This window comes from Magnolia sinica, chromosome 10 (assembly GCF_029962835.1).
Source record: "Magnolia sinica isolate HGM2019 chromosome 10, MsV1, whole genome shotgun sequence".
In the NCBI taxonomy this organism is placed as follows: Eukaryota; Viridiplantae; Streptophyta; class Magnoliopsida; order Magnoliales; family Magnoliaceae; genus Magnolia; species Magnolia sinica.
The window spans coordinates 56,950,107-56,975,951 of NC_080582.1; the positions used below are offsets into that span (position 1 = coordinate 56,950,107).

The following is a 25,845-nucleotide window of genomic DNA, read 5'->3' on the forward strand; positions in this document are numbered from 1 at the left end:
CCGAGATGTATGCACAACTAAAACTCTAGAGGTGATCATTCTCCTAGAGATACATGATAAACAAGCACAGGCATTCGTACATAAAATATTTCAAAAAGCATATGTAATGCTGCAAGGTTAAGAGGTGACATCCAATGACACATGACCGAATTTAATTGGCCACACATATCCAAAGATCATGAAATGATACACCAAGAGGAGGAACCCATCTGAAAATAGAAATACAACCCGCACATGGGAGTGTAATGTTTGGCTAGCCTCGCCTAAAAAAAGTATCAAGCCAATGACACTAACTTATCATATGCAGAACCTGAGAGCCAAGGGACCATAGCCTCTCCAAGTATATAAAAGAAGCATAGAACGAAGAGCTTCAACCCCTCGCTAATACAATCAAACATAACTCTAATCTTTCTCCTCCATGGACACCTATCTTATCACAACTTAGCCTAGTTTAGCCTATCCATTTCTATCTAACACCATGCTGCAACAATTCCATATCGATTAGCGTAGCTTAGTTTAGTTACCACCTCTATCTAGCGCATCGTCACAAAAGTCGGTTTAGTTTAGATATATATCTACAACCTCATCGTTCGATGCACTCCAAATCCCCAAGTCCTCACTTAGTGATTCCCTGGTTACACATCCTGTTGACCAAAACTATGAGTATCTTAAGACCATCTAAGTTTTTCACGATTGTCTCACGACCATCCAGGTTTAGAAGATCGTCTAGTTCACGGTTGTCTCGCCCGCTCAATCAATTGTTGGTAACTTTTTTCTACTTTAATTACTTTATATCCCAATTATATTGTATCTACATTTATACTAATACAATCGACATTCAAACTTTAAATGTTGTCTTACTTATGTCATTTTTGTGGACAAATGGATTAAGTATTTTTGTCGACAAGCACAATCAAGCTATTACCATTGTGATAAAAGTCCCTGCCTTTAAAGAAAAAGGAATCCATCCGAAGGACCAATCATCCTCTTCATAAATCTGTTGATCTCTTTGTCAATCTATGACTAAGTAGTCAAACCAATCTTCACAAATCTGGTCCCAATCCGACTCTAGCACGCTCAACACTTCCATACTCATGCACACATAAACAAAATCAAGTCGTTCGTTGCACATGTGACTGTATGTCCAAACTGAATAGCGATGATTCCATTATAATAAGACCATAATTTGAGTTTCTGATTGTTTGATTAGTGTTGTTTAGAGATGTCCACCCAGAATGGGACCCAAAATTTGAATGGTCTGCCATATCTAGAACGGAACTCAAATTTTATTTTATTTTATGGTCTAGATGATTGTACATCACTTGCATATATAACAAGGGCAGGTCTCTGCCATTTACAAATGGTGCATAACAAAATAGGTTTGGATGGCATACAAAATGTAAGTTTTAATGGCTAATATTTATTGTAAGAATCAGAAGGTAAGGATGATCAATGAAGCATGATAATAAGGCCATAGCTGCAATAAGGGGTAAAATTCTACCCACTTATGTCAGACCCAACTTGGTAGGAATTATCAATGGCGAGACTATAATAGTCTATAGGGCCCACCATGTTTCACATGTAAATCCCATTTGTCCATCAAGGGATATCATTATTTGAACCATGCATACGAAAGATTGGCCTGGTAAAAAAACATTGATGGGCCTCACCAATGGGAACAATGTAAAGTTGCTCCTAAAATCTCCTAAGTTCAGGAGTGTGGCCCGCTTGATGTTTTGACCCGGTTGATCTTTGCATTTTTACTTCATTTTGGTGAGTTACACCTGCTTAACAGTTTTAAAGAAAAATACATACCATTGTGGCCTCACACACAAACCGATGGTTGGCATTCCCATACCCATTGTTCCGTGTGGTGTGGCCCACCTCCGTTGTAGATCTTGTTGATTTTTCCCTAGTCTTAAAGTTGAGGATAGAACATGGACGGAGTGCATTTTATATACATTAATCGAAGTATCCTCAATATTATCGAAATATCACCGATAGTATCAGTATCTCCAGCTCAGTAATATCGATAACACTGGTAGTGATATTGATAATGCTAATAGTATCAAAATTCTAGATATCGACGATATATCACTAAAGTATCGCTCATGTATCTCCAATATTTTTTACCATGTAAATTCCAGGTATTGCTTATATTACCAATGAATCGATATCGCCACTATATTGCAAATATTCTCAACTGTGTAAATTTTAGATTTTGCTTGTATCAGCAATGTATCAGAGATATTTTGATAATATGATCAATGTATTAATATTGCTAAAAATTTGTTTATCAAAAAAATTCATTTCAAATTATTTTATGCACATGGTCATATACAGTTTAATTTGTCGATAATAATATTGATATTACCATGATATTATGGTTATCGCAACATGGGTGATATTGACACCACAATCTTTCATTTTCTTCTCAATTGTCAACTGTTTCTTGATGAAATATTGTGTGTTGTTGATATTATGAAATATCAATAAATGTCTGCATAGAAGTTTGGATGGATAAATGAGATAGATGAGATGGTTGGAGTGATTTCTCACCGCACATGTTTTTAGACTCAATTAAATGAAAGCTTCTTTTGTATGGAATTTTTTTTAATTTCTAAATATGTAAATGTGTATATTTTAGCATCACATAGCCCTGCTGGCAACAAGCAATGACCGAGGAACTTTAAGCCTTAGAGAAAAATGGTGCTTGGGATCTAGGCCCTAACGAGAGTCCATTAGTGCCTAAGAACATCGTTCATCAGCCGCATAAAGGTTGCAGGTGCGTTGGTCCATTTCTAAATATGTAAATGTGTATATTTTAGCATCACATATTTTTCTATGTTTCTCTACATTATTATTATTATTATCAGCAATAGCAATATTATCTCCGTATTCTCAGCCAGTTAATTACATGTACAACATAGTAAGCCCCACGAGCATGGGTGCTTTAGGCGGTGCATAAAATATGAGTTGTAGGGTATTATGGCCTTAAGGCATGCATTAGTTTCCGTCTTACTGCATCCTACTGTGTAGGACTGACTCCCATACAAGATTTGTTTTATGCAGCGGTCAAACACCAAAAGCTTTAAGGGTCACCGTGTTGTCCACGTAAAAATCCACTCCATCCATCAAGGACAGCTCTTATAACGGGATCCAGATGAGGATTTCTTCAAACAAAAACACGAAGACCAGGCTCGCAACTTTCTCTGCTTCCAAATGGGCCCTTAGGATCATAAGCAATCCATGAAGGTTCCTAACAAATAGATGGATCCTGAGCATTAGATTGGAGTGTCTAAGGCATCCCATTGAAACTAGGCACGGTATAACTTATCAGTGCTTTGATGGCACTAGGGCAATTCTCATTGCTTAATATAATATTCCGGTTGGTTGTGCTTCCGTCATTCTTCTCTTTGTATATTGCATAAAAATCTTTTTTACGATTACAATGATTTTAAAATCTTAATGACTTTTATCTGTAGAACCACATTTTTATGATATTGGTGCATGCCTTGGATGGCCCCACTATGATGTGTTTTCAAAATCCATTCCAACCATCAGGTGCGGGACCGCATTTTAGGTCTAGGGCTCAAGAACCAGGCAGATTCGTGATTCATGTGGGTCAAGACAAGGGATACACCTACCCTTGATTTTTTATTTCTTACAGGACCAACCGTGAGAGGTATGTCGATCATTGGTGAGAATCTTTAGCTTCATTCGATCCCAGTTCCAAAAAGAACAAAAAAGGGTTATCCTTCTCTCTCTGTGCTTAAAAAGAGAATCAGAATTATTACAAAATGTCCAAAAGATCCAATACAATCTCTCAACAAAGTATGTATAGAATAACCGTAGCTAACTTCTAGCTAATCATGTGATTAATGTGTTAATCATAACTAACCTCCAACTAATTAAAACTAGCTCTAGCAACCAATAAATGAACCAACCATATGGTGGTGGAAATACCGATATTCTGGTTCAACATGTATCTTCAAAATTGCACCAAAATGGAATCTAGTTGTTGGATGTTGGTGCGAAAATCGATTTCCATAACCCTACAAGTTTTTCTACATTAGAATTGGAACATAGAAGGTCGTTTAGGCAATTTGAAAGTATTCGCATGCTTAGCAACCCATTAACTCAGTCCCATGAGTAGGGGTGTACACCAACCAAGTAAGCTCGGTCAGCTCGCTCAACTCGACTCGAAAAAGTTCAATTTGACTCGGTTCAAAGCTGAGTTCGAGCCGAGTCAGCTGATTTTTTGAGCTCGAACAAATTTCGAACTGAGTTTGAGCTTGCCCGAACTCGACTTGTATTGAACCCTAACTCGAATTGAACTCGGATCGAACCAGTTTGGTGATTCGGTTACTTTGATATTGATGTTGTTCACCAAGTGTTTAATCAAATGACTCAGCGAAGTGTTGGCTAGTGGCAAGGAAGGCATGTGTATGAAACAAATACCATTTTTCCTTGATTTTGATATTGTCTATAAGGTGTTTGACGAAATACTTGTAAACAACTACTGCTGTTTTACATATAGTGAGAAATTGAAAGTGCATTGCATGTATTTGTGAAAACGCCGTAGAGGCTCAATTTTGGCTCAAACTCGGCTCGAACTTGGCCCGAACTGCTGACCGAATCGAGCCGAGCCGAGTCAAGCTAAGGCCAGCTCGACTTGGTTCGACTGACTGTACCCATGAGATATGTAGATTTTACCCACTAGACTAAGGAATAAGGATAGGGGCATTTTTGCCATTTTGAAATTTTGATGCAACTCCCACAAGTGCATGTAGCAAACATAGCCCACACCCTATCTCTTTGCATGAATCTTGCACCCTTTCTCTCCTCCTTTCTTTCTCCACGTCTTGCAAATTGCTTCCTACCTCGACCTGTGTTGCAGGAGCCATACAAATAAAGCCAACAATGTAGAAAGAAATTTTTTTTTTTGGTTAGCTTGTTAGTACACACCCTTGTCTGTACACACACCCCATGTTAGCCATACAAATGCAGGAAGAATTGCTAATAGGAAACATGATGCTAATTGATTAGGGCTGAAAGTTGGGCGGGTTCAATTCCGACCCGTGACCGACCCGACATTGGGTTGGGCTTGGGCAGAATGTATCGAGTTTGGTCTCGGGCTTGGGCCATACAAACACCAACCTAATAAAACTTGGGTTGGGCTCGGGTTGAGGTCTCGGGTTGCCCAACCCAACCCAAACCCGATCAATATATAAGTTCCTGGTAAATTAATTATAATTGAGTGCAAATCACGTGTGTTGAAGGCACATGAAATTCCAATGCCATTGGGTTTCATTGGTCCATGTCATTTCCGATGACTCAAGCTAACAAGATACGCCGGATTTATCTCTCCCAGTTAGATTGCTTGATACACAATATGACTTTTAAAGGAGTAGTGGTCCTATATTTTAGCTTGTTTGTTTAGAAAAAATGAACTTCTTTACGATAAATAACTACATATATAATTAATAAAATTATAGGTACAAAAATAAGACGTGTATTGAAAATATAATAGACTAATGTAATAATGAATATATAGCATATATCTACCCAACCAACCCGGCCGAGCCCGCTTGGGTTGGGCTTGGGTTGAGAATTCCCATCCCGAGGTTGGGTTGGGTTGGGCTAGGGTTGAGCACCAACCTGACCCAACCCGCCCGCCCTATAATACCCCTTAATAAAGTCCTAATTGGATGCCTTCGTGTTGCATAATGCAAAAACAATAACTTGATGGTTGCAGTGGAAACTACATAATACTCAAGGCTAAGACCAAAGCATGAGAAAATGTTCAGAGAGCCTGGAGTGAAGGCCCAAACAATGGTATGAACCAGATGTGGGTCCTTCAGTATGCACCATAACCTTCGACGTAAAAGGAACACCATAGTGTCTGCAATGGGATGAATGCATCTCTAGCATAGGAAAGATTTATGGCTCAAGAGGGGAGGGATGCTCTGCTTAACATGGACAACATGGGGTGCCTAATTTGTCAGGGGAAGAAATCCCTTATCAACCTAAGTCCACAACCTACAGGATGTAGAGCTTTAAAAGATGGAATGCGTGTGGAATGCTAGATTGGCTAGTTACTGAGGTAACTAGCATGACAGGTTGAGGAAGCTACCTCTATCATCTGCAATTTCTCATTGGAAAGGAAAAGTTTCCCATTAGTGAGCACACGCACAACTGCATGGGAAAGAAGGGATTTTCCTCTTTATGCACTCTCTTTGAATGTGGGGAGCATACAACTCCAATAGGAAGCAGCCGTGATGGTGTGTTGAGCTACCTCAGTAGTGACTGGTTAGGAAAGGTCCTGGACTTCAACGCTGGGGTGCATGATATTCCCTGCTATAAAGGAATCAGTAAAGCTCGGTCTTTGGTTGATGGAAACATTGGAGAAGCTAGGGCATCCTACGGACTCTGTTGATTGTCCTGTAAAAGTTTGTAGAAAGAGTGCTGTTCCTCATTCGAGAGGCTCAGTTTTTTATACTCTCCCGTACCTAATGCCTCTGGATTCCACGTGATTGTCATGTACAAATCAAATTGAAGCAAGAGTTAAATAAGATAAGGAATAATACCAGCCATGATTTATGGGACAGAATGCTGGGCAATCAAGGAACATGTTCATAGGATGCGTGTAGCTGAAATGAAGATGTTGAGATGGATGAGTGGCATGATGAGGAAGGATGGAATCAGAAATGAAGCATTTGAGGGAAAACTTAGTAGCAGTGTTCAGAGTATTAGTATCGTTACATGTATTGATGACTCGGGGGATATGGAAATATGTATTAGTATCGCCAATATTATCACCAATACTTGGAAAAAATGTGAAAATGTGAAAACTTTCAGTGAAACTTTATGAGATGTTAAACATACATGGTTGAATTAATATATATATATATATATATATATATATATATATATACGTATATAAATGAAATTATATATAATAATAATAATAATAATAATAATAATAAGTTTTCATTTTATAAAAAGATGAACCATGTGTTGTTGAAAAAATCAATATAAAATAAATATATAAAATTTGTAGACAATCAATAGATCAGCAAACAATCATTAATATATAAAATTTCCACATTAATTAACATAGGAAAAACATAAATTTTCCAATATAAGAATGGGAAAAAAAAAAGGATTTCAATTTCTCTAATTTTATACTTAAATGTTACTTTTTCACCATAAATCCATGTCAATGCATAAGAATCATGCATGAACATGGATTTCCACTACAATCAATGTTAACATTTGAAATAAATAAATAAAATTACTGTGGATTTTTTGTCATCTATTAGTTCCGACTCGTCTTCGTTTCAAGTCGAGATTTCTCCCCAAATCTAAACTTTGATGCAATAAAAATCAAGAGTGATCAAAATCACCTAAGGAACAAAAAATCCCCAAAAAATGGAGACCTTTTGGGTTTTTGGAACTCATCCCAATTTTTTGTCAATTTTTGCCTTACAAATGTTTCCCTAGTATTAGTGATATTATCATTGGTATTGGGGAAATTATTGAAGGTATTGCCGATAATTCGGAACTTTTGTAAGAGCTTCTTCTCAAAACATCGTTGATATTGATAATATCACCAAATATTCCAATATTATTGAAAATATCAGTGACATTTGAAAATTTTTAACTGCCAGCAATTTCATTATCAATGACCTAGCTATAGTGATAAGATTGGTGATATGACCAATAATATCACCAATATTTGGAACACTGCTCAGGAGTAGCAGCAATAGGTAATAAAACAATAAGAAATAGACTTAGATATTTTGGCCATGTGCAATGTAGACCAAGAACTATGCAAGTTAGGCATGTGTTAGTCCATGTTGAAGGCTCTAAAAGGGCAAGGAGACGACCCAAAAAAGACTGTGGTGATAGAAAATACATGATGTCTATGGCCTAACTAAAGTTGTGGTCCTTGAGAAAGTGGAATGATGCAATGGAATTCGTGAAATAGACCCAAATTAGTTGGGTTAAGGCTTGGATGATGATGATGAAGCATTGGAGAAGCTGGGGCCTCTCCAGACTCTGCCGATTTACCCCATGACCAAGGTTGCAGAACGAGCAATTTGCTTTGAGAAAGGTATGCGTATAAGAAAGGCAGAAACCCACATCTCTTCTACGACATGATAGACACAACAAACTCCTATCAGAGGCTCGGTTGGAGGACCGCCTGTTTTACCAGGAACCCCAGTCCTTTGGGGGCATTGGCTTTCTTGGTTGGCAAAGAATGGTGGCAAGAAATGCAACCACTGATAGGAGGCTCCCACCCCTTGTGTGATTTTTCACACACAACCACCAAGATGTATCCAATGGCTGAAAATAGCAATCAAATAAATAGTAATCACCCTCTCAACCACCATGAAATACTGTTCTTTATGGTTTTGTCATACACCCAAACAAAACCTAAACAGAGTCCAAAAACAAAGGTTTGAATGGCCCATCCAGCCCAATAGGTAGGACAAGATCGGTCTACAGTAACACAGGTCCAGCAAGTTGACAGCACAAGTCCTTGAAACAGACGGCCAGAAGCAGCGGACACTATTCCCAGCATCAGACCCAAATTCACCAGCATAGTAGTATATTAACATCAGAGACAATAATCTGTAAATAACAATGGAATACCAAAGCTTGCATGTTGGGTTACCTGCTATATCTCACATGTTATAATAATATAATGAGTTAAAAGCCTAAGCTACATTTCTACATCTGCTCTCAAATGAAATCATATATATATATATATATTCCAAACCCCTCCACTGCAAGCATTTAACCATTAAAAAAAAAAAAACGAGGGCAAAAAGAAGCACATCCAACAAATATTGCAGCCAAAGGCAGGTTGCAACACTTACACATGTTTGCCACTTCTTTAAGTAGTGGAGGGGCTAAGCTGAAAGCAAAGACTTGTTGGCGAGTGCAGCTTTCTGTCACCTTTGGGGTTGATCTGAACACAATGCTCCAGTCACAGCTGGTGTAGGCATGCTGCTGGCTGACCCATTCTCTGCAGGTGGGGGCACGCCCCATTTTCCCTCTGATTCCAGTGGCTCCAAAACATGGACCCCACCATCTGTTAGCCCCACAGCAAACTGATTGGGTTCTGATGGATGTGCCGCGATCACGAGGGGGTACACAGTTGAGCTGCAGCATAGAAGGATAAGTAGATATCAGCTTCAACATGTGGTATGGTTTGAACCAAGGATTTTAACTCGGTTTCAGATCGAGACTTATCTTAGTATCGGAACGAGTCATATTGAATTGATACGACTCATCTGATACAGTACAAGTTGCCCCAAAAAAAATTGAAGAAGAAGAAAGAAAGAAAGAAAGAAAAATGATATTGACTCATTTGATGTAGGACGAGTCACCCAAAAACTTTAAAAAAAAATTAAAAATGATAAAAATAGCTTAAAATCAGGAAATTTATAAAATAAAAAATGAAAAGAAAAGAAAGAAAGATGTAAATCAGATGGTTAATATTATCTTCTCTACACAATTTTTTGGTTGTGTTCCATCCATGGTTGTGTCAATGATTTGCATGTTCTGGATAAATGTACAGTTGTGGCATGTGTACAGTTGAACAATCATCAGCGTGCACTGTCTGCATGCATCTTATGATGGGGGTGGTGAGAGAGGTGACTTCCTATTTCTCCCTATCTCCCATATTGGTAGGTGAAAAAAGGAGGGAGCAAGGGGCACATCCCGTTTGGCGTTTTCTAGACTAAATCTGCACATATTGCGATAGGATATGTCGGGAATATAGCCATTGATATGGGGGTCATTTTCAGTGATCCAAACTGTTTGGTTGACAAAATACAACCATGAAGGTGGCTTCCTCAAAAATCTTCACGAATGGAAAATCCTATGCATCAGAATCTATGGCTTATTAAGCAAGGGTCAAAGAGACGGTCCATATTTAATGGAAGATTATTATATAGTCAAATTTATGTACTATAGGTGGTGAGTTTCATTATTAGTTATTCTCAATCGAAGGTGAGGCCTATTTTATAAACAGTTTGGATCACCGAACATGATCCCAGATCCAACCGCTATAGATCCAGCATATCCTATTGCAATATGTTAGGATGTATTCCAACAAAAGCTTGGGAAGTAGGCAAGGGACATTTCATTGGGAACTGAAAAGGTGAGTGACATATATCCCACTTTGGTTAGATAGTAAGAATGCAATGCATGAAAGCTCTCTCCTCTCACCTTTTATTTTATTTTATTTTTAAATTATTATTATTATTATTATTATTATTGCAAGGCTTCTAAACCCATGCGAATACCACGCACAAGCATAACAGGTGTATGATACTATGAGATCCAACTGTCTAGCAGGTGGCCTGACATTCTCCCTATTAATTTTTTATTGGTTTGGCTGACCACATCAACTTGGCTTGAGTCACAGTGTGAGTCGTCCCAAGTCTGGACAAGTCGGGACCGATTCAGCCCCCCCTTTTTTGTACAGGTATCAGCCTTATACCAGGTCCCACCGAAACCAATACAGTTGCATCGAACAATATTTAAAACGATGGTTTGAACTGTTTAATGTTTTAATGTTAAAAAAATAAAAACAAAATAAAAACTGTTTAATGTTTTGAAGAATTTCAAATATATGAGGTTTTAGAGGCTCGTTTATGTCCCAATGCTTTTTGGTTTTATAACAGACGATTAGGGCTGGCAATGGGCCAGGCCTGTGCCAGGCAAAGTCGATATTTAGGCCTTAACCAACTGTCCTGGCCTTGCTAGTTCAAAATCCGGACTGGAACCAGCCCCAGGCCTGACCAATGCCAGCCCCAAATAAGAGGTTTTACAGGCTTGTTTATGTCCCAATGTTTTTTGGTTTATAACAGGCGATTAGAGCCGGCAATGGACCAGGCATGTGCCAGGCAAAGTCAATATTTAGGCCTCAACCAACTATCCTGGCCTTGCCAGTTCAAAATCCGGATTGGAACCAGCCCCAGCCTTGAACATTGCCAGCCCTAACTATGATACCCAGTAAAAACAGCAAGAGAACAGATGGCAAAACAAAAGAAATAAAGGACCAGAATACACAACTACTTGTGGAAGGAATTGGTATAGAAATTTTTATGGTAAAAGAAAAAAGAAAGATTATTTAAAACAAAATTAATGCCACAGAGATCTTTACGGATGCTGCAACTATTAAGTTATTAACAACGCTGATAAAGAAGACAGTCATAACTGGACTAGAAAACAGGCTTGCCGCCATCACAGTTTGGCCCTAGACAAGCAAGCAATGCATGTATTTCAGCTTAGATCATTTTGGACAATGAGAATACCTGATGTTAGCTGGAAGATATGCAGTTGGATTAATCCGACAGCGGAGCCTGAGATTTGCAGCGGTAAACACGCACACATTTGCATCCAGAAAGCTAGCATATACTAACTGGCTGTCACATGAGAATGTAGCATGGGAGATTGGTGCAGAAGATTCCCGTGGGACCCACTATAGAGAAAGCAGTTGATGATCAGCAGGCTGAAAACTATGCTCAAGACATGCCTCCTTGTAAGCACCCATCTGCAAATGCCTGACACAACTCCCCACATGCGAACATGGTTCAAGTGTTCTATGTATGGGCCCTTCATCAGGTTGGCTCAACAAAGTCCATAAACCTGGACTCTTCACTCATCAGTCATCAGGCTGGCAGTTTGTGTGCGCAAAGTGGACAGTTAAGAAAAGGATAATGGTCAACATTCATGTACATGTGTGCCGCATTTATGAGTGGACGTCCTGAGCTTGGTCTTTGGCACATTCACCATGGAGTTAGCCTGATAGATCTTGCAGGGGTGGGTGCTTCTGTTTGGAGTTTGCAGATAGGATTTTGCAAGTAAGCATTTATACATCTACAACACTAGCTTTTATGATATGCCAATACCTGCTTTACACATTCGAGTTTTGTTGTTTCATATATCGCAATCTGAGTCTCATGAACGGCCAGAAAGTGTATCTGATCCTGATGAAACTGTACACGTGTTTCTGAAAGTGCGGTGGGCGTCCGACCAGATGGGACCTGCAAAAATCTGCTCTTCTGCTTTTCCCATCCGTCAGTCCCCCATACACAAAGCTGCATAAGAAACACGAACAACCATTGAAATAATGAGACAAGAATTTTTATTTGAGGGGCCAAATATGGGAAAAGATGTAGAGGCTAATATTAACCTGAGCATCAGCTCCGGATGACACCAGCACATTCAATACATGTGAAAAGGCAAGGCCAGTGATTCTTTTCGAGTGTCCTTTAAGCTTGCTTTTGACCTGCGTGAAGAGTTTTGCCATCTTTCAACTGCTGCATCTTAAATAGCCAAACCAACCAGTGATTTGAACAGTAACAGTACTGTACCTCATCAACACGGACATTATATATTTGGATTGAGGAGTCATCCATGCCTATAGCAATTATGTTGTTGTCTTGAGGATGGAATGCAAGGAATGTTGCTGCAGGTGGTGGTGGCATGAATGTTGTCATCGTCTGCACTTGTTAAATGGAAATCAGGAATGGTCAAATTTCTGAATACATGGTAAACACTAAGAGGTATTATTCAAGGCCTAAGAAAAAAAAAATTTGTTTAAACCACGATGGTACCCCTTTGAATAACCTAAACCATTCGTCTGGTTGGTCCCATCATTTGATTGGCCATGCTCTAGTATCTCCTCAATTAGACAAACATAGACAGCTAATGAAAATGGAACATTACAACCAATGGTCTACAGTTTACAGGGGATCAAAAGGGACAGTTGGGATCTTCCAACAGAGAAGGAAGTTTGGTGTATCATGCATTGACCAATAGGTCCCACTATATGAATGATTTGGGTTACCAAAAGGTGGGGGCCATATGTTCATTTTTTTGGTTTTTTTTTTTGGATCAAGCAAGTTCTCGATCGAACATGGTATTATCGTATACTTGTTCAAAAACTTGAACAAATTATACTTTTTCGACAATTAACAGCCAGTACAAACGTCAATGCTCACCTTAAAGGTCATCATATTGAACAGGGAAATTTTTCCTCCTGATGCTGACATGACGTAGGAATCATTCTTTGACAAAGCAAAGCAGGGGACAGCTTCCTCAGGGTTTGTGTCAGTTATGTCATTGGTCATCAAAATGCCACTTGGCGGTTGCCACAATTGGGGGGGAACACTGGCTGTTGCCTACAAAATGAAGCATCTATGATAGAACCATCAACACATTCTCCAAATTAAGAAACAAAGATTGGGCAGGAAGTGGAGCATTCGTGTACTCTTTTTTACCTTGCCACTTGAATTACGATCACTTCGCTGCCATTTCCAAAGTAGATGGATGGCATTGGAAGCAAGAGCCAAAAGGGCAACCCCCGAGTTGGTGTAAATCAACCTTGATATCTGCAATATAGTTAAAGAGGAGATAAGAAACTTGTTCTTCATTTTAATGTAGGAAAAGTAATTATAGAGATAGGCTGAATCCCATTAGACCATGCTGAGGTAGTACATCCCATTAGACTGGCCCTGATGACTCCGAGCTCATGAGGAACATAGAAGAAATACTATTTCAAAAAGAACATTGTACTTTATTTATTTGAAGGGTAAGAACACTGTACGTAGCTTCGCTTACAGTTTTTTTTAAAGGTAACTTCATCGAAGGGGCAACAAACATCTCTCCAGTTAAGGAGGTAGAATTTACCATTGAATGGCAAGGGCGAGTTGGAATTTACCATTGGTGGCACACACTTGCAATATGAAATCCCCTTTGAGTTTATCAATCCGATCGAGCACCCACTTCGGACATTTGAACAAGCCAAGAAGTATAGAGGAAGGTTGGTCGGAGATGATTTAGTAAGGGTCTGCCCAGCCTACCCCTAGAGACAAAAATTTGCTCTTCCGGGGACTAAGCTTCCTCTCCACAATTTTTATCCCACAAATGAATAGCAGGTTCACCCAAACACAGAGGCAATCCCAGATAGAAAGAGGGAAACAAATCCACTCTGCTTCCAAAAGTATTAGCAAAACTAGACACCTCCTCCTGAGGAAGATGAATCCCCATGATTTCTAATTTGGAGAGGTTAATTTTAAGCCCTAAAACTACCTCAAACCAAGTCATCAAGTCCTAAAATTAATTACTATCGCTTCTCTGGCCTCACAAAACAAAATAATATCATTAGCAAACTAAAGATGGCTTATAGGCTGCGATGGATTGGCCACAGAATGGATAGATTGTTCATACATTAAGAATGGGCAGGACAACGAAGCAATATGAAATGGTGGTGAAAATGATAAAGAAAATAATTTCCTAAGCCCTCTTTTCCCTTTTCCCTTTTTCATTTTTTCATTTTTTTTTTTCCTTTTCTTTTCTTTTCTTTTTTTTTTTTTTTTTGGAAATTGACGATTTTATTTTACTTTTAGAAGGTGTTTGGAGGGTAAGTTACTTTACACAAGCTACTTATGCCTTAAGTAACTTATCTTGGTTTTTACTCATTCAACAAATAAGTATTTTTAGTAAACAACATATAAGCCAAAAAGTAGAAAAGTATGTTTGGTTTTCAACATTACATAAGTATTTATCCCTCAAATTTGTTCGATCCACCCTTATTATCCACTGTCCATCATGTACACCGTTCATTATGTTGAGTTCACCTTGGCCTCGTCTTCAATGTGAACCATCCATCGTGTGGGGCCTACCTTCAAAGTGGACCATCCACTTGTAAGGCTATGGGCTATCCATCATGTGGGGCCCACCTTGGATGTGGGTCTTCAATTAGGCCCAACTTTGAAGTGGACTATCCATCAAGCGGGGCCCACCTTGGATGTGGGTCATCAATCAAGCACAACTTTGAAGTGGACCATCCATCAAGTGGAGCCCAACTTGTATATGGGTCATTCATCATTAGGGGCCAACCTTCAATGTGAAGCTCCTCATGTGGGGTTCACCTTGATATGATTCATCTATCATGTGGGCCCACCTTTAACATCCACTGCCCATCATATAGAGCCCACCTTTGATGTGGACCATCCATCATGTGGGCCCCACCTTTGATGCGAGCTGTCCATTATGCAGGGCCCACCTTGGATGTGGGCGATTCATCATCGGCGCCATTGATGTGGAACTTCCATTATGTGAGGCCCACCTTAATGTGGGTCATCCATCATGTGGGGCCCACCATCAAAATAAATTGTCCATCATGTGGGGCTCACCTTTGATGATGGGCCTCACCTTTGATGTGGGCCATCCATCATGTGGGGCCTGCTTAGATGTGGGCCATTCATTGTTAGGGGCCGACCTTTGATGTGGACCATCCATTATATGGGGCCCACCTTGATGCAGGTTATCCATCATGTGGGCCCACCTTCAATGTTATTGTCCATCATGTGGGCCCACCTTCAATGTTATTGTCCATCATATGGGGTCACCGCCCCTCATGTAGAGGCCACCTTTGATATAGACCGTCCATCGTATGGGCTCCACCTTCAATGTGGGTCATCCATCATGTGGAGTCAGCTTTGGATACAGACCATTCATTATTAGGGGCCTACCTTTGATGTGGACAATCTATTATGTGGGCTCACCTTTTTTTTTAAGAAAAGGAAACACTAATTTGTGGGCTCACCTTGATGTGGGTTATCCATAATATGAGACCCACCTTTAACGCGCACCGTCCATTGTGTGGGTCCCACCTTTAATGTGGATCGTTCACCTTGCGAGCCCCGCCTTTGATGTGGACCATCCATCATGTGGAGCCTCCTTTGATATGGACCATCCATCAAATGGGGAGAGAGAGAGAGAGAGAGAGAGAGAGAGAGAGAGAGAGAAAGGTAAAAGTTGATGAATCTATTCTCTTACAAATCCTAGAATGTTTCTCCATCATCTCATAAGAATCCTGGAATGTTTCTTCATCATCTATTGCAAGCTCATATATATCTCAACTAGAAAATTCAAATGCTTTATTTGTCATCCAAGCATCCCTCCAAAAACACAATATGTCACCTTTTCCAACCAAATGCCAGTACCAAATACCTTCAACTCTACTTGAGATGTCCCCACTAATGCTATCTTGACGCTTGGCCATAGTAGTAACATTGCTTTCCACACCATCGATCCCTTGATCCATGACAAGACCCGGAAACCATCCCCCTAGAGGATAGACTCCACCAATCACACTTCTCCATAGTGTATCCGACTCTTCCCCAAACCACTACCACTTGCATAGAAATGCCTAATTCCTCTTCTTAATGTACCAGATTCCAAGACCCTCTAGAAAGAGGCTTTTGCACCTCCTTCCAATTAATAAGATGGAATTTATGGCCTCCCTAGGATAGATGCTCTCATGTTATGACTATCGATCAAACAAGAAATAAATCCACACTTGCATGTGCCCCCTCATAAGGAACCAGAAAGTTGACCAAGACTCAGGAAAATGAATTGAAGATGAGCATAAGATAGATATATATTAGGCAGCTGGTTCCAACGACTTAAATAACACACACACACACATAAAATTTATAATTCTAACATGTAACATGTGATGAACATATGATCATTCTAACATGTGATGAATGAATTAAACAATGCGGGCCTAAAAATATAATTGCATTTACATCTTCAATGCAAAACTCCAATAAGACCTAGCAATTTGGAAAGAGCTCTGGTTTATTTTTATTTTTTTCCATAATTTGTTAAGTACATATAGAACAGGGACATACTTCACACTCAAATAGATCAATATGACTCATTCTTAGCCAATTATGAAGATTATTACAATAAATGTAATAAAGTAGCTGCTAAAAGACTAACACATGTCTCCATTGTCCGAGTGAAGCAGGTAGCTGATTCTCTTCTGCAAAAGAGGGAGTGACAAGATGCGTTCTCCCTTATTTTAATAAATTTCCGGTTACACATGCATGCACGTGGTAGTTGATACTCTTTTATTTTAATCAACCCATGTAACTATTGCATGGCGCCTGTGGGAGTTTTGTGCTCTCATTGCCAGTCTCAAGGCCAGATAAAGGAAGATTTAGTCAGATTGGCAGCTGGCATGAAAGTTTTGCCACTTTTATCATGAATCCTGATGGGCATGACAGGATTCGTCCAGCTGACCCCAATTAGTTGGGATAAGGCTTAGATGATGACGATGATATATGAAATCTGGAATGCAACAAATGATACTAATCATGAGGAATTATGTGAGACTAACCATGGATATGAACACTAAGTACACAAGTGGACATATGAATGGACATAGAAGCCCTGAAAGAACATGGATGCATGTATATTGTCCATAGAGCTTTGCTGAAAGGCACAAATGCATATAACTCAATTCCCACATTGTCTGCACTTCCCACACCAGACTCACAACAGCAAAAAAAATTACATTGAGAGAGAGAGAGAGAGAGAGAATACACTAAAATATTATATATATATATATATATATATATATATATATATATATATATATAAAAGATATCGTATGAGACAAGGATGTCTTTTTATATAAATCATAGCAGAGAAAACTTCACCTTGCTTGTCCTCAAGTTCTCAGGAAGCCTCAGGGATCGGCATTGTGCTGGTTCATTAATTTCAGTGAGTTTCCAAATCTTTGATTTTTCAATAGATTCATCAGTAATTCTAGGTTTTACATCAACCAGATTTCTCGCGTCGCCATTCTAGCAAAATAATTACACAAGTTAGCAGAAGTGGCTCACGGAATACGTATAAACTTGTGATAAAGATCTTTACATAAGCTAGTACACAAGTAACTTATAGAAAATGTATAAACCTGTGATAGTGATTTTCTTTATATAAAAAAATGGCAAGATAAGTGTAAGTGCTACTTAAAGTTATATATCTTGGCAAGTTAAAGGAGAGCAAACAAAAAAATCTCACACAAACCATTCCAGCCATGGCAACTACAGGTGCACCTCTATCTGTAAGTCCAGTACTAGTTGCAGCAGAAACAGCTGCCATCGGGTTTACTTGAGGCTGCAAGAAACACCAGGACATTAAGCAAAATCATGTTTCATCAATGTTAGCCATCATCAAATGATTTTAGGCCTACCTTAGTCACAGACTCAGATGCAAAAGAACGATTTTCAAATGTGCGGAGTAACCGTAGTCCATCTGCATTTGCCAAGATTTTAAACCCATTGTCATTTGCAGAAACAGCCAACAATGTCCCTTCCTTGTTGAAACGGATACGTGGGCTTGCCTAGACATCAAAGAGGTCAAGATCTGCAACTTAGTTTATGATTCATTTGCTTTAGCTCACCTGATCACAAATTAATTAGAAAAAAACAAACAGTAAAATGAAATTACTGGTAGGCCGCCATCAGCATCAATAGTAGTCAGAAGGTTAACATTATCCATATCCCAAAATTTGATTAAAAATTCATCACCAGCAGCCAAAAACCGATTCCGAGTGGTATCAAATTGCACCACACCCAAGGAACGTTTTCTGAACCCTTGATAGGTCCTCTTCACAGCACCTTCACTTTCATTCCATTCAACAATGTATGATTCTCCATCTTTACTGGTCCCACATGAGAACAGCCTGCAAATAGTTGAAGAAAATTTTTAACTTATTTCATTAGCAAATATAAAACCAATGAAGAGTGAAGTTCCACTACAACAGAAGCAACAAGTGGAGTCAATCAACCTTGAACCATCCGCACTATAAGCCATTGTAGTGCACCAGTGACCTGGAGCATCATAATCAACTCTGGATCCCAAATTGTCATACAACCATGCCTTTATCTTTCCGTCTAATGCTGTTGAAAAGATGAACTGAAACAAAAATGTATATTAAACATTTGTAACAGTCACATCTTGTCATAATCTACAGTAACCGGAAGCTTGCAAGAACATGAGAATTTTCAAATTACATCTAAACCACCACGAGAAGCACCAAATGGCATCGAAGATCATTACCTGGATGTTTTCCTTGTAATGAGGACAAACAGAATAAACAGGAGCTTCATGGCCTTCAAAAGTGTACTGTTTGGCACCAGTAGATGCATCCCACACCTAAATTACTAAAATATTTTAGTAGTGGGAACTCCAACTAGCTCTACTTTTTAATAATTAACTACAATCATGGGAAACCAACCTTAATGGTCTTGTCATCTCCACAGGTTATGACACATAGTTGTTTATTGGGGTGGGAGAAAGCAAGATCGTTGACACCACCTACATGAGCATCAATCTAGAAAGCAATAGCAATGTCAAGGGTGCTATAAAAGGTGCAAACAGCCATTCAGGTGTGAACAGATTAAAGAAATACAGAGCCAGTATACATACTTCCAAGTGATGCCGTATGTCATCACCACCATGGTAAGAATATATTTGCACAATGTGCCTTGAATATGCAACTCCTAGAAAATGGAAAATTAGGCACCATTTAGCAACCGCTTACTTCATTTCAACAGCATTTTGTCATATACATGACCAGTCTTCATTCTATTAAAAGCTTACCAAATAGAGTGCCATCAGGGCTCCATGTTATACGGTTAACAGACACAGCAGGATCTTTAACTAGAGCAGCCTGGTTTCCATTGGAATCAGTTCAAATTTCAGATTGCAACAAAGTATAGCATCATCAATACTCCAGCTTAAATTATCATCAGGTGAGAAAGGGACTGTACCTGGAGGGGCATGGAGCATGCTCCAAGATCCCAAACCTTGAAATTTTTTAGAACCAATTTCTCCCTCGAACCAACTTCCCACAGTGCAACGTCCCCTACATTTGTACCAACTAAAGCAACACAATACGCCAGATTTATAAGTTGAATTGCAGCCTCAACAGACAATATGGACTACTGGTATTGATTCAAGCAAATCATTGTGGAGCTTAAAAAAATGAAATAAAAGAAAACACTGGCTTAGAAAAGCTGACCTAGAAGTATAGTCTGATGAATGGGATGAAAATCCATGCTCATGGGAGATGAACCCTGATTCAGTAACCGTGCCACGGTCTTTGGCAAGTCATCAGGTGAGTACAAGCCCTGACTATGACTCTGGCCAGAGTAGGATACTGGTAATATATTTACGGGCAGATTTACCTACACAGAGGTCATAAATATCAACTGAAATGATCAAAAAGTTACATTTACTTTTAAAAAAAAAAAAAAAAACACAGCGATTAGAAAAGCTCAAGACCCACGAGGCCATCCAATTTACCTCATCAGAAATGCCAATGGGCCTCGTTCTTTTAGATACATGGTCAGAATCCGCGGATGGGTAATCCACAGCAGGGTTATTAGTTGGTGGGGTCCGAGGGTGCTTCAAAATCGCAGCTACAAAACGCATTAGAAGGAAAAAAAAAAAATTTAAAAAAGAAAAACTCCAGAGTCAAAGAACAGCAACTTACATGTTCGCATGAAACCCATTCATACCAGCAAAAAAAAAAAAAGAATTTCAAAAAGTTATATAACAAGTATCACTGAATAATTTAAATTACCTGGATTTGTAGGAGTACCAAGTCCAATACCTCCTCCAGAAACCGCAGGATGGGGTGCTGTAGACGGATTAGACATCCAACCAGCAAGAGGAGCCGGAACTGGCGCTGGTGCAGGTTGAAAAGGCTGAAAACAACAGTACAAAATTCCAAGAGAATTTAGCAGAGGGCTATGAAACAATGATTAATTATAAGCCAGAAGAACATAGCTTACTTACCCCATGTACGCCCAATGGAGGAAATCCTCCAGCTTTGGGTATGGATCCAAGTAGTGGATTGTTTGCAGGTGATGGGGCACGTGCACCATTTGGTTGTCCACAAGTATGATCAACAAAAAGGGTTTTAATATCTGGATTGGGCCTTGGGTTTTTACAAAGCTGGTGCTGCCAATTCAAACTGCATAGAAAATGTAACAAAATCAATCTTATCGTACTGCCTTCAGAAGCACAACATGGCAGCATATTGCAAGACTACTACTGTCCAAAATGCAAACAAGATGATGCCCACCAAATAGTAGACCACAGTTAAGCACCAGTTCAATAGAATCCAAATAGCATGTGAATGAAATACACTGACATAATACCAGGAGCTTGAGCTAAGTTTTGGATGCCAACCAAACTGTTTCTTGGTCAGATATCCATTTAAAATCTGCTCTGCTATGCGTTTGGGGCTGCCCCAATATGCTAGAGCGTATCTGTCAAAGAATTATTTCATCTGTTCACCCGTGAGGTAACCCGTCTTTATCTTGCCAATGATTTGGGCAGGAAATATAGCATTTATACAAGCAGAAATGACTACCTCCCTTCAGACAATGACAAAACTCTAATTACCTCTGATTGATGAGAGTTCGTAGCCTCGAACTTTTGAGGTTAGGAAACTGCAATTTGTCACGAAAAAGAGGATTTGCTTCGATCAGCTTCTTGAGCTCAACTAGCATTATTGTCCTTGCAGACTTCGTATCCCCATACTTTGAAAGTTGTTCGTTTTCCCTAGACAACACAAGAATGAATGAAGAAACCATGTATTTCTCCGGAAATAAGTATGAGCCAATGAGTACAACAAAGCCCATACCGGAAATTTTCCAACGTCAAAAGCTGCGTAATTTCCTTGAACAATTCTTCATTAAAGGAAGAAAAAACTTTCAAATCCTTTACTAAGATCTCCACTGCCTTTGAACGGTCATGCCTAGAAAGACGACCATAAAAACTTAGGTCCAATCCGAACCAAGAAAATTTCCAGTTCCAACAAGGAAAAAAAAAAAAAGAAAACAGGACAAAACAAATAAAATTTAGAAGAAAAAACATAATTTTTTTTTACTTATCCAACGCCTCGAGGTATTTCTGCTTCCGGATTTCGAAGAAGATCTTCATCGAATAGCGATTATCGTCGACTTTGGTGAAACCCGAAAGGTACCGCTCGACTTCATCCCAATTCCCATTATGAACCTCATCCTCGAAGTATTTCATGTTGAAGAAGAAACCCGATTCCTGCTCGAGCCTGAACCGAACAGAAACCCTAGCGAATTCAGCAAAAACAGAAGCCAAAGCATTCCTATACCAATCAAAACATCTACAGAAAGATCGTACTTATGAACGGTCTCTTTGAACTTCTCCTCATCAAGGAACTGTAAGATCAAGAACACGAGCTCTCTACTGAGAGAAGACATCGCGGTCCCGCCACCGCCGCCGTCGCCGCACCCCGCGAGAGATTGGAACAGACGTTTTCAGAGCCCTAATGAAAGATCAGCAACAGAAAGCCTCAGATCTTCGTAGAAAATAGGAAAAGGCAGAAATCCGAGCCGGGCCAAACAAAAACCCCTGTTTCCGGTTCGAGATCGAGAGATCCCGGCCATCAAAGACAAGATCGGACGGCTGAGATTTGAAGCTAGGGTTTTGAGATTTACCTGGAAGAAGGAGATATCGCTTTCACCTCTCTCCCTCGCTCTCTTTCGGAGATGAAAAGAAATAAGGTGCGGGTTGCAGAAGATGCATTTATAGGGAGACGCGACATGGAGCAGAGATAAGTACATGCGCTTATTAGATTGATAAGTCCCTTATAGCTTATCATGTTATAAGACGAGTATTTGATAAGTACAGTACAATGGGGCCTACTAGGGCCGGCAACGTTTTGTCGAGTTTATCGGCGCGGAATCTTGTGTGGACAGCTGTCCTTTCGCCTTAGGAAGAGAGAGAAAACTTCGATGCTGTGAGTGACTACGGAGGTTCATACACATGCACTAACAACTTATATACGTTGCTTAAGTTGACTGGATTTAAACCGTTCAAAAAGTGGGCCCAAGCGTTTGTGTGTCTTGTAGAAGATCTTAATATAAAGTAACTACCTATTTTTCAGATTGATCCGAATATGATGTATCGTTAAAGTGAGATTATTGAACGGTCCCGATTCAATCAGAGTTTATATCCGTTCAGTCAATAGAATTCCTGGCTGCATGCGTCTATAGATACTGTGGAGAGTATGGAGAGAGAAAGGTTCGTCAGATCTAGACGAAGAAACGACAAGACGGGGCAGTCTTAGTAAATCGCGACTAACACATTTGGGTCAGGCGCGCGTCGACACTGTGCCCTGGGTGTTTCCTACATGATCCATACCGTCGATCGGGTGGGTCACTGTGAGAAGACTCTTTATCCAATAAAATAGTTGCAACGGAGGGGTTTAACGAAATAGGAAAGTAGTCAAACTCCAGTAAACGTCGTTCAGAATCTGTCCATCGACTAAGGGCCCTGCTCAGCAAACGTGGTCACCACCCGTCCAGCCGTGTTTGGGATTATTAATGGACCGTAGGCAGATCATTCTGGGACTTGGTTAGAAATGGACGGCATGGATAAAACACATAGGTCATGGAGGAGCTCGTAGCTCTAGTTTGCCCACGTGTTCATTCGAGTGCCTGTCCATTTTGGATTGTTGATGGACGGTAAGAAGATCAGTCAGTCTCGGCTGACATGATACAGCCTTGAAAGAAACATAACGTGGCAAATAAATTTACCGTTAGTCTCAACTTTTTCACAATTGCCGGATGAGTCCTGGGCATTTCCCACCACCGCAGGAGTCGTATGATCCTGAGCAAATTACCTTTGGTTACTGTCCTGAGTCAGGTTATTACTTACAAGCGGGCCCACCGTTCGGTGATCGAGACCGTTGTTTTGCTGTGCCCAAAAGCATCGTCCATGTCAAAAAGTTCTCCGATCGATGGAGACTTTCCCTCCAATCGTAAAGGACGCTAACTGCCTACTGCTTATGCCAGTAGCTCCACCCTAAGGGCCGTTTGGCCGGGTGGATCGAAGGGTATTAGGGTGGATGGCATGGATTTCTAGGTAATGATGGTGTTACCGGTGGATTGTCTTGAGATACATGTGATTGCTATATCCCTGGAATGCTATATCCAATCTATTTATTACTCTAGGCCAATTTCAAGATTAAACCTTTTCATCTCTTTCAATCCCTCAACCAAAAACGTCTCTGGCAAATTTAAATGGATTAAGGTGGATTGGATAAGATTTAAAGGTAACGATAGTGTTGTTAGTAAATTGTCTTAAGACCCATAGGATTGGGATCAGATCACCGACTTTGTTTGGCACGCCCGGGCAATCCCGGGTTTTAACTTCCAATCCCTTCCAATACCATCCAATCACTTCCAATTTGACCGGCCAAATGGGCCCTAATATATTTGTTTTATTGACCATGTACATTCATATTTTTATTTTTTTATTTTATTTATTTTTTAAAAAATAGTCTCCATGAGCAAACAAATGGATTAGATTCAAATCTCATGTAAGCTATGCCAAAAGAAATCTATAATGATGGAGCATCTACCATTAAAAATTTCCTGGGACTACTTAAATATTTTCTTGCCATCCACCCTATCCTTTATGTCACGGACCTCACTGAGGAAAAACATAGATATCAATCTCATAAAAGGCTTCCGTGGTCTCTAATAAGTTTTTAATGTCGTGTGTTGAATCACAACTATTTTCTGTTGTATGGTTCACATGAAATTTTTATCTATCTCACTTTTACACTATTTTTCTAAAATAATTTAGAAAAATGGGATGGGCCACTTTGATAAAACTCATCCATTATGACGGGGTCACAAATCACCATCCCATAACCACTAGCTATCCACAACCTCAATGGACAATCCGCGTTCAACTTCAGACATTTATCCGATGTACATAAATCTAAACGGATAGGATCTTCCAACCAGCAAATTCTTAGATCAGACATTTATCCAATGTACATAAAATTCTTAGATAGTGTTAATCAAGTCAACGTCCGCGATCAGTGCATCCATGACACTGCTTATAATATTTAAATAGCTTTTTGTTAAGTATACATGACCCCCTCTTAGTGATTATGGAAAAGCTGGCTAAACTCACCATGATGCATATGTTTTATTCACCTAGGTATTAGCCAAAAGCCAGGCAGATCCAAAAATATCAGGTAGACCACGCCGTAGAAAACGGTAGTGATTAAATGCCACGCTGTTGAAAAGCTAGAAGGGGCCCACCATAATGTTTACTTACAAACGAAGGGAAAATATAAATATCAGCTTATCCAAACCTGTTGTAGCTCATAAGAAATTCTGAACGGCAATTATTCAATTACCACTGTTTCCTATGGTATGGGACACCTGAGATTTGGATCCGCTTCATTTTTCGTCTCAGGACCTAAAATAAGCTGTTAAAATGGATGGACGGCGTGGATAAAACACATTCATCATGCTGGGCCCACGGAGCTTTTCCAGAAGATCATAGTGCGGACGTCGGTGCTGCGTTCTACCGAGTCCCTGCTCCGGATTGGGTGCATCAGGACGAATATATGGCCCTCGGCAATCGGCACAGGATCAGATTATTACGCACGATCACACGAACCGCGCGAATAAGCTGCGGAAATTCGGATTTCTCGTGATCTCCTGATAACTTGAATTATCGGCGATATATCGGGGAAACATGAGAAAAAGAATCGAATGCCTTGAAATCCTACATTCATTGGTATTTATTATCCGAAGTGTACTGGATAATGGACACGATCTTCCACCGTGAAAACCGATGCATGACTGTGCGTTTCTTACAAAATACAAAATGGTGGTGACTCGTCCCCAGCTGCCTATCATAAATGTAAGTCGATCCACACCTACTAAACCGTGGCCCCCGTGATGGAAGACTCTAGTTTACAACTATCAGAAGATCCCAACCATCCACTTGATTTCATCAGAATGAAATATTGAAAGAAGAAGTGTACCTGTCCACATTTACTGGGTATGATAAAAATCGTTAATATCGACCGTACATTACGTTTCCCAGGCCATGCCCCACCACAATGGAGCGGCCTATCATGTGGATGTTTTGCGT

General features: G+C 39.8%; 1 protein-coding gene across 2 annotated transcripts; it reads right to left on the minus strand.

The window, feature by feature from the left end:
- Positions 1-8,589: 8,589 nt before the first annotated feature.
- Positions 8,590-22,503, minus strand: LOC131258409 (protein TPR3-like). Of its 2 annotated transcripts, none has more exons than XM_058259725.1 (26): positions 22,380-22,503; positions 22,063-22,207; positions 21,794-21,973; positions 21,548-21,661; positions 21,307-21,465; positions 20,695-20,872; positions 20,480-20,603; positions 20,200-20,315; positions 19,916-20,081; positions 19,665-19,774; positions 19,495-19,564; positions 19,321-19,394; positions 19,130-19,225; positions 18,952-19,047; positions 18,680-18,807; positions 18,340-18,574; positions 18,083-18,232; positions 17,917-18,006; positions 17,544-17,690; positions 13,308-13,418; positions 13,029-13,208; positions 12,399-12,527; positions 12,218-12,313; positions 11,934-12,122; positions 11,337-11,503; positions 8,590-9,174 (listed from the first exon to the last, which is right to left on the minus strand). In XM_058259725.1, the coding sequence occupies exons 2-26, from the start codon at positions 22,140-22,142 to the stop codon at positions 8,964-8,966; spliced, it is 3,396 nt and encodes a 1,131-aa protein (XP_058115708.1). In that variant the 5' UTR covers positions 22,143-22,207; positions 22,380-22,503; the 3' UTR covers positions 8,590-8,963. The 2 variants fall into 2 exon arrangements, with proteins under 2 accessions (XP_058115708.1, XP_058115707.1); XM_058259724.1 differs by having other exon boundaries at positions 17,911-18,006.
- Positions 22,504-25,845: the final 3,342 nt, after the last annotated feature.

What these genes read in the sequence shown, in the direction of transcription:
- LOC131258409 (XM_058259724.1), bottom strand. Translation starts at nt 22,142, where the DNA reads ATGTCTTCTCTCAGTAGAGAGCTCGTGTTCTTGATCTTACAGTTCCTT. An exon ending in TATAGTGCGGATGGTTCAAG is followed by an intron (nt 18,575 to 18,679) that starts GTTGATTGACTC and finishes AACTATTTGCAG; the next exon opens with GCTGTTCTCATGTGGGACCA. An exon ending in CATCCGGAGCTGATGCTCAG is followed by an intron (nt 12,123 to 12,217) that starts GTTAATATTAGC and finishes TTTCTTATGCAG; the next exon opens with CTTTGTGTATGGGGGACTGA.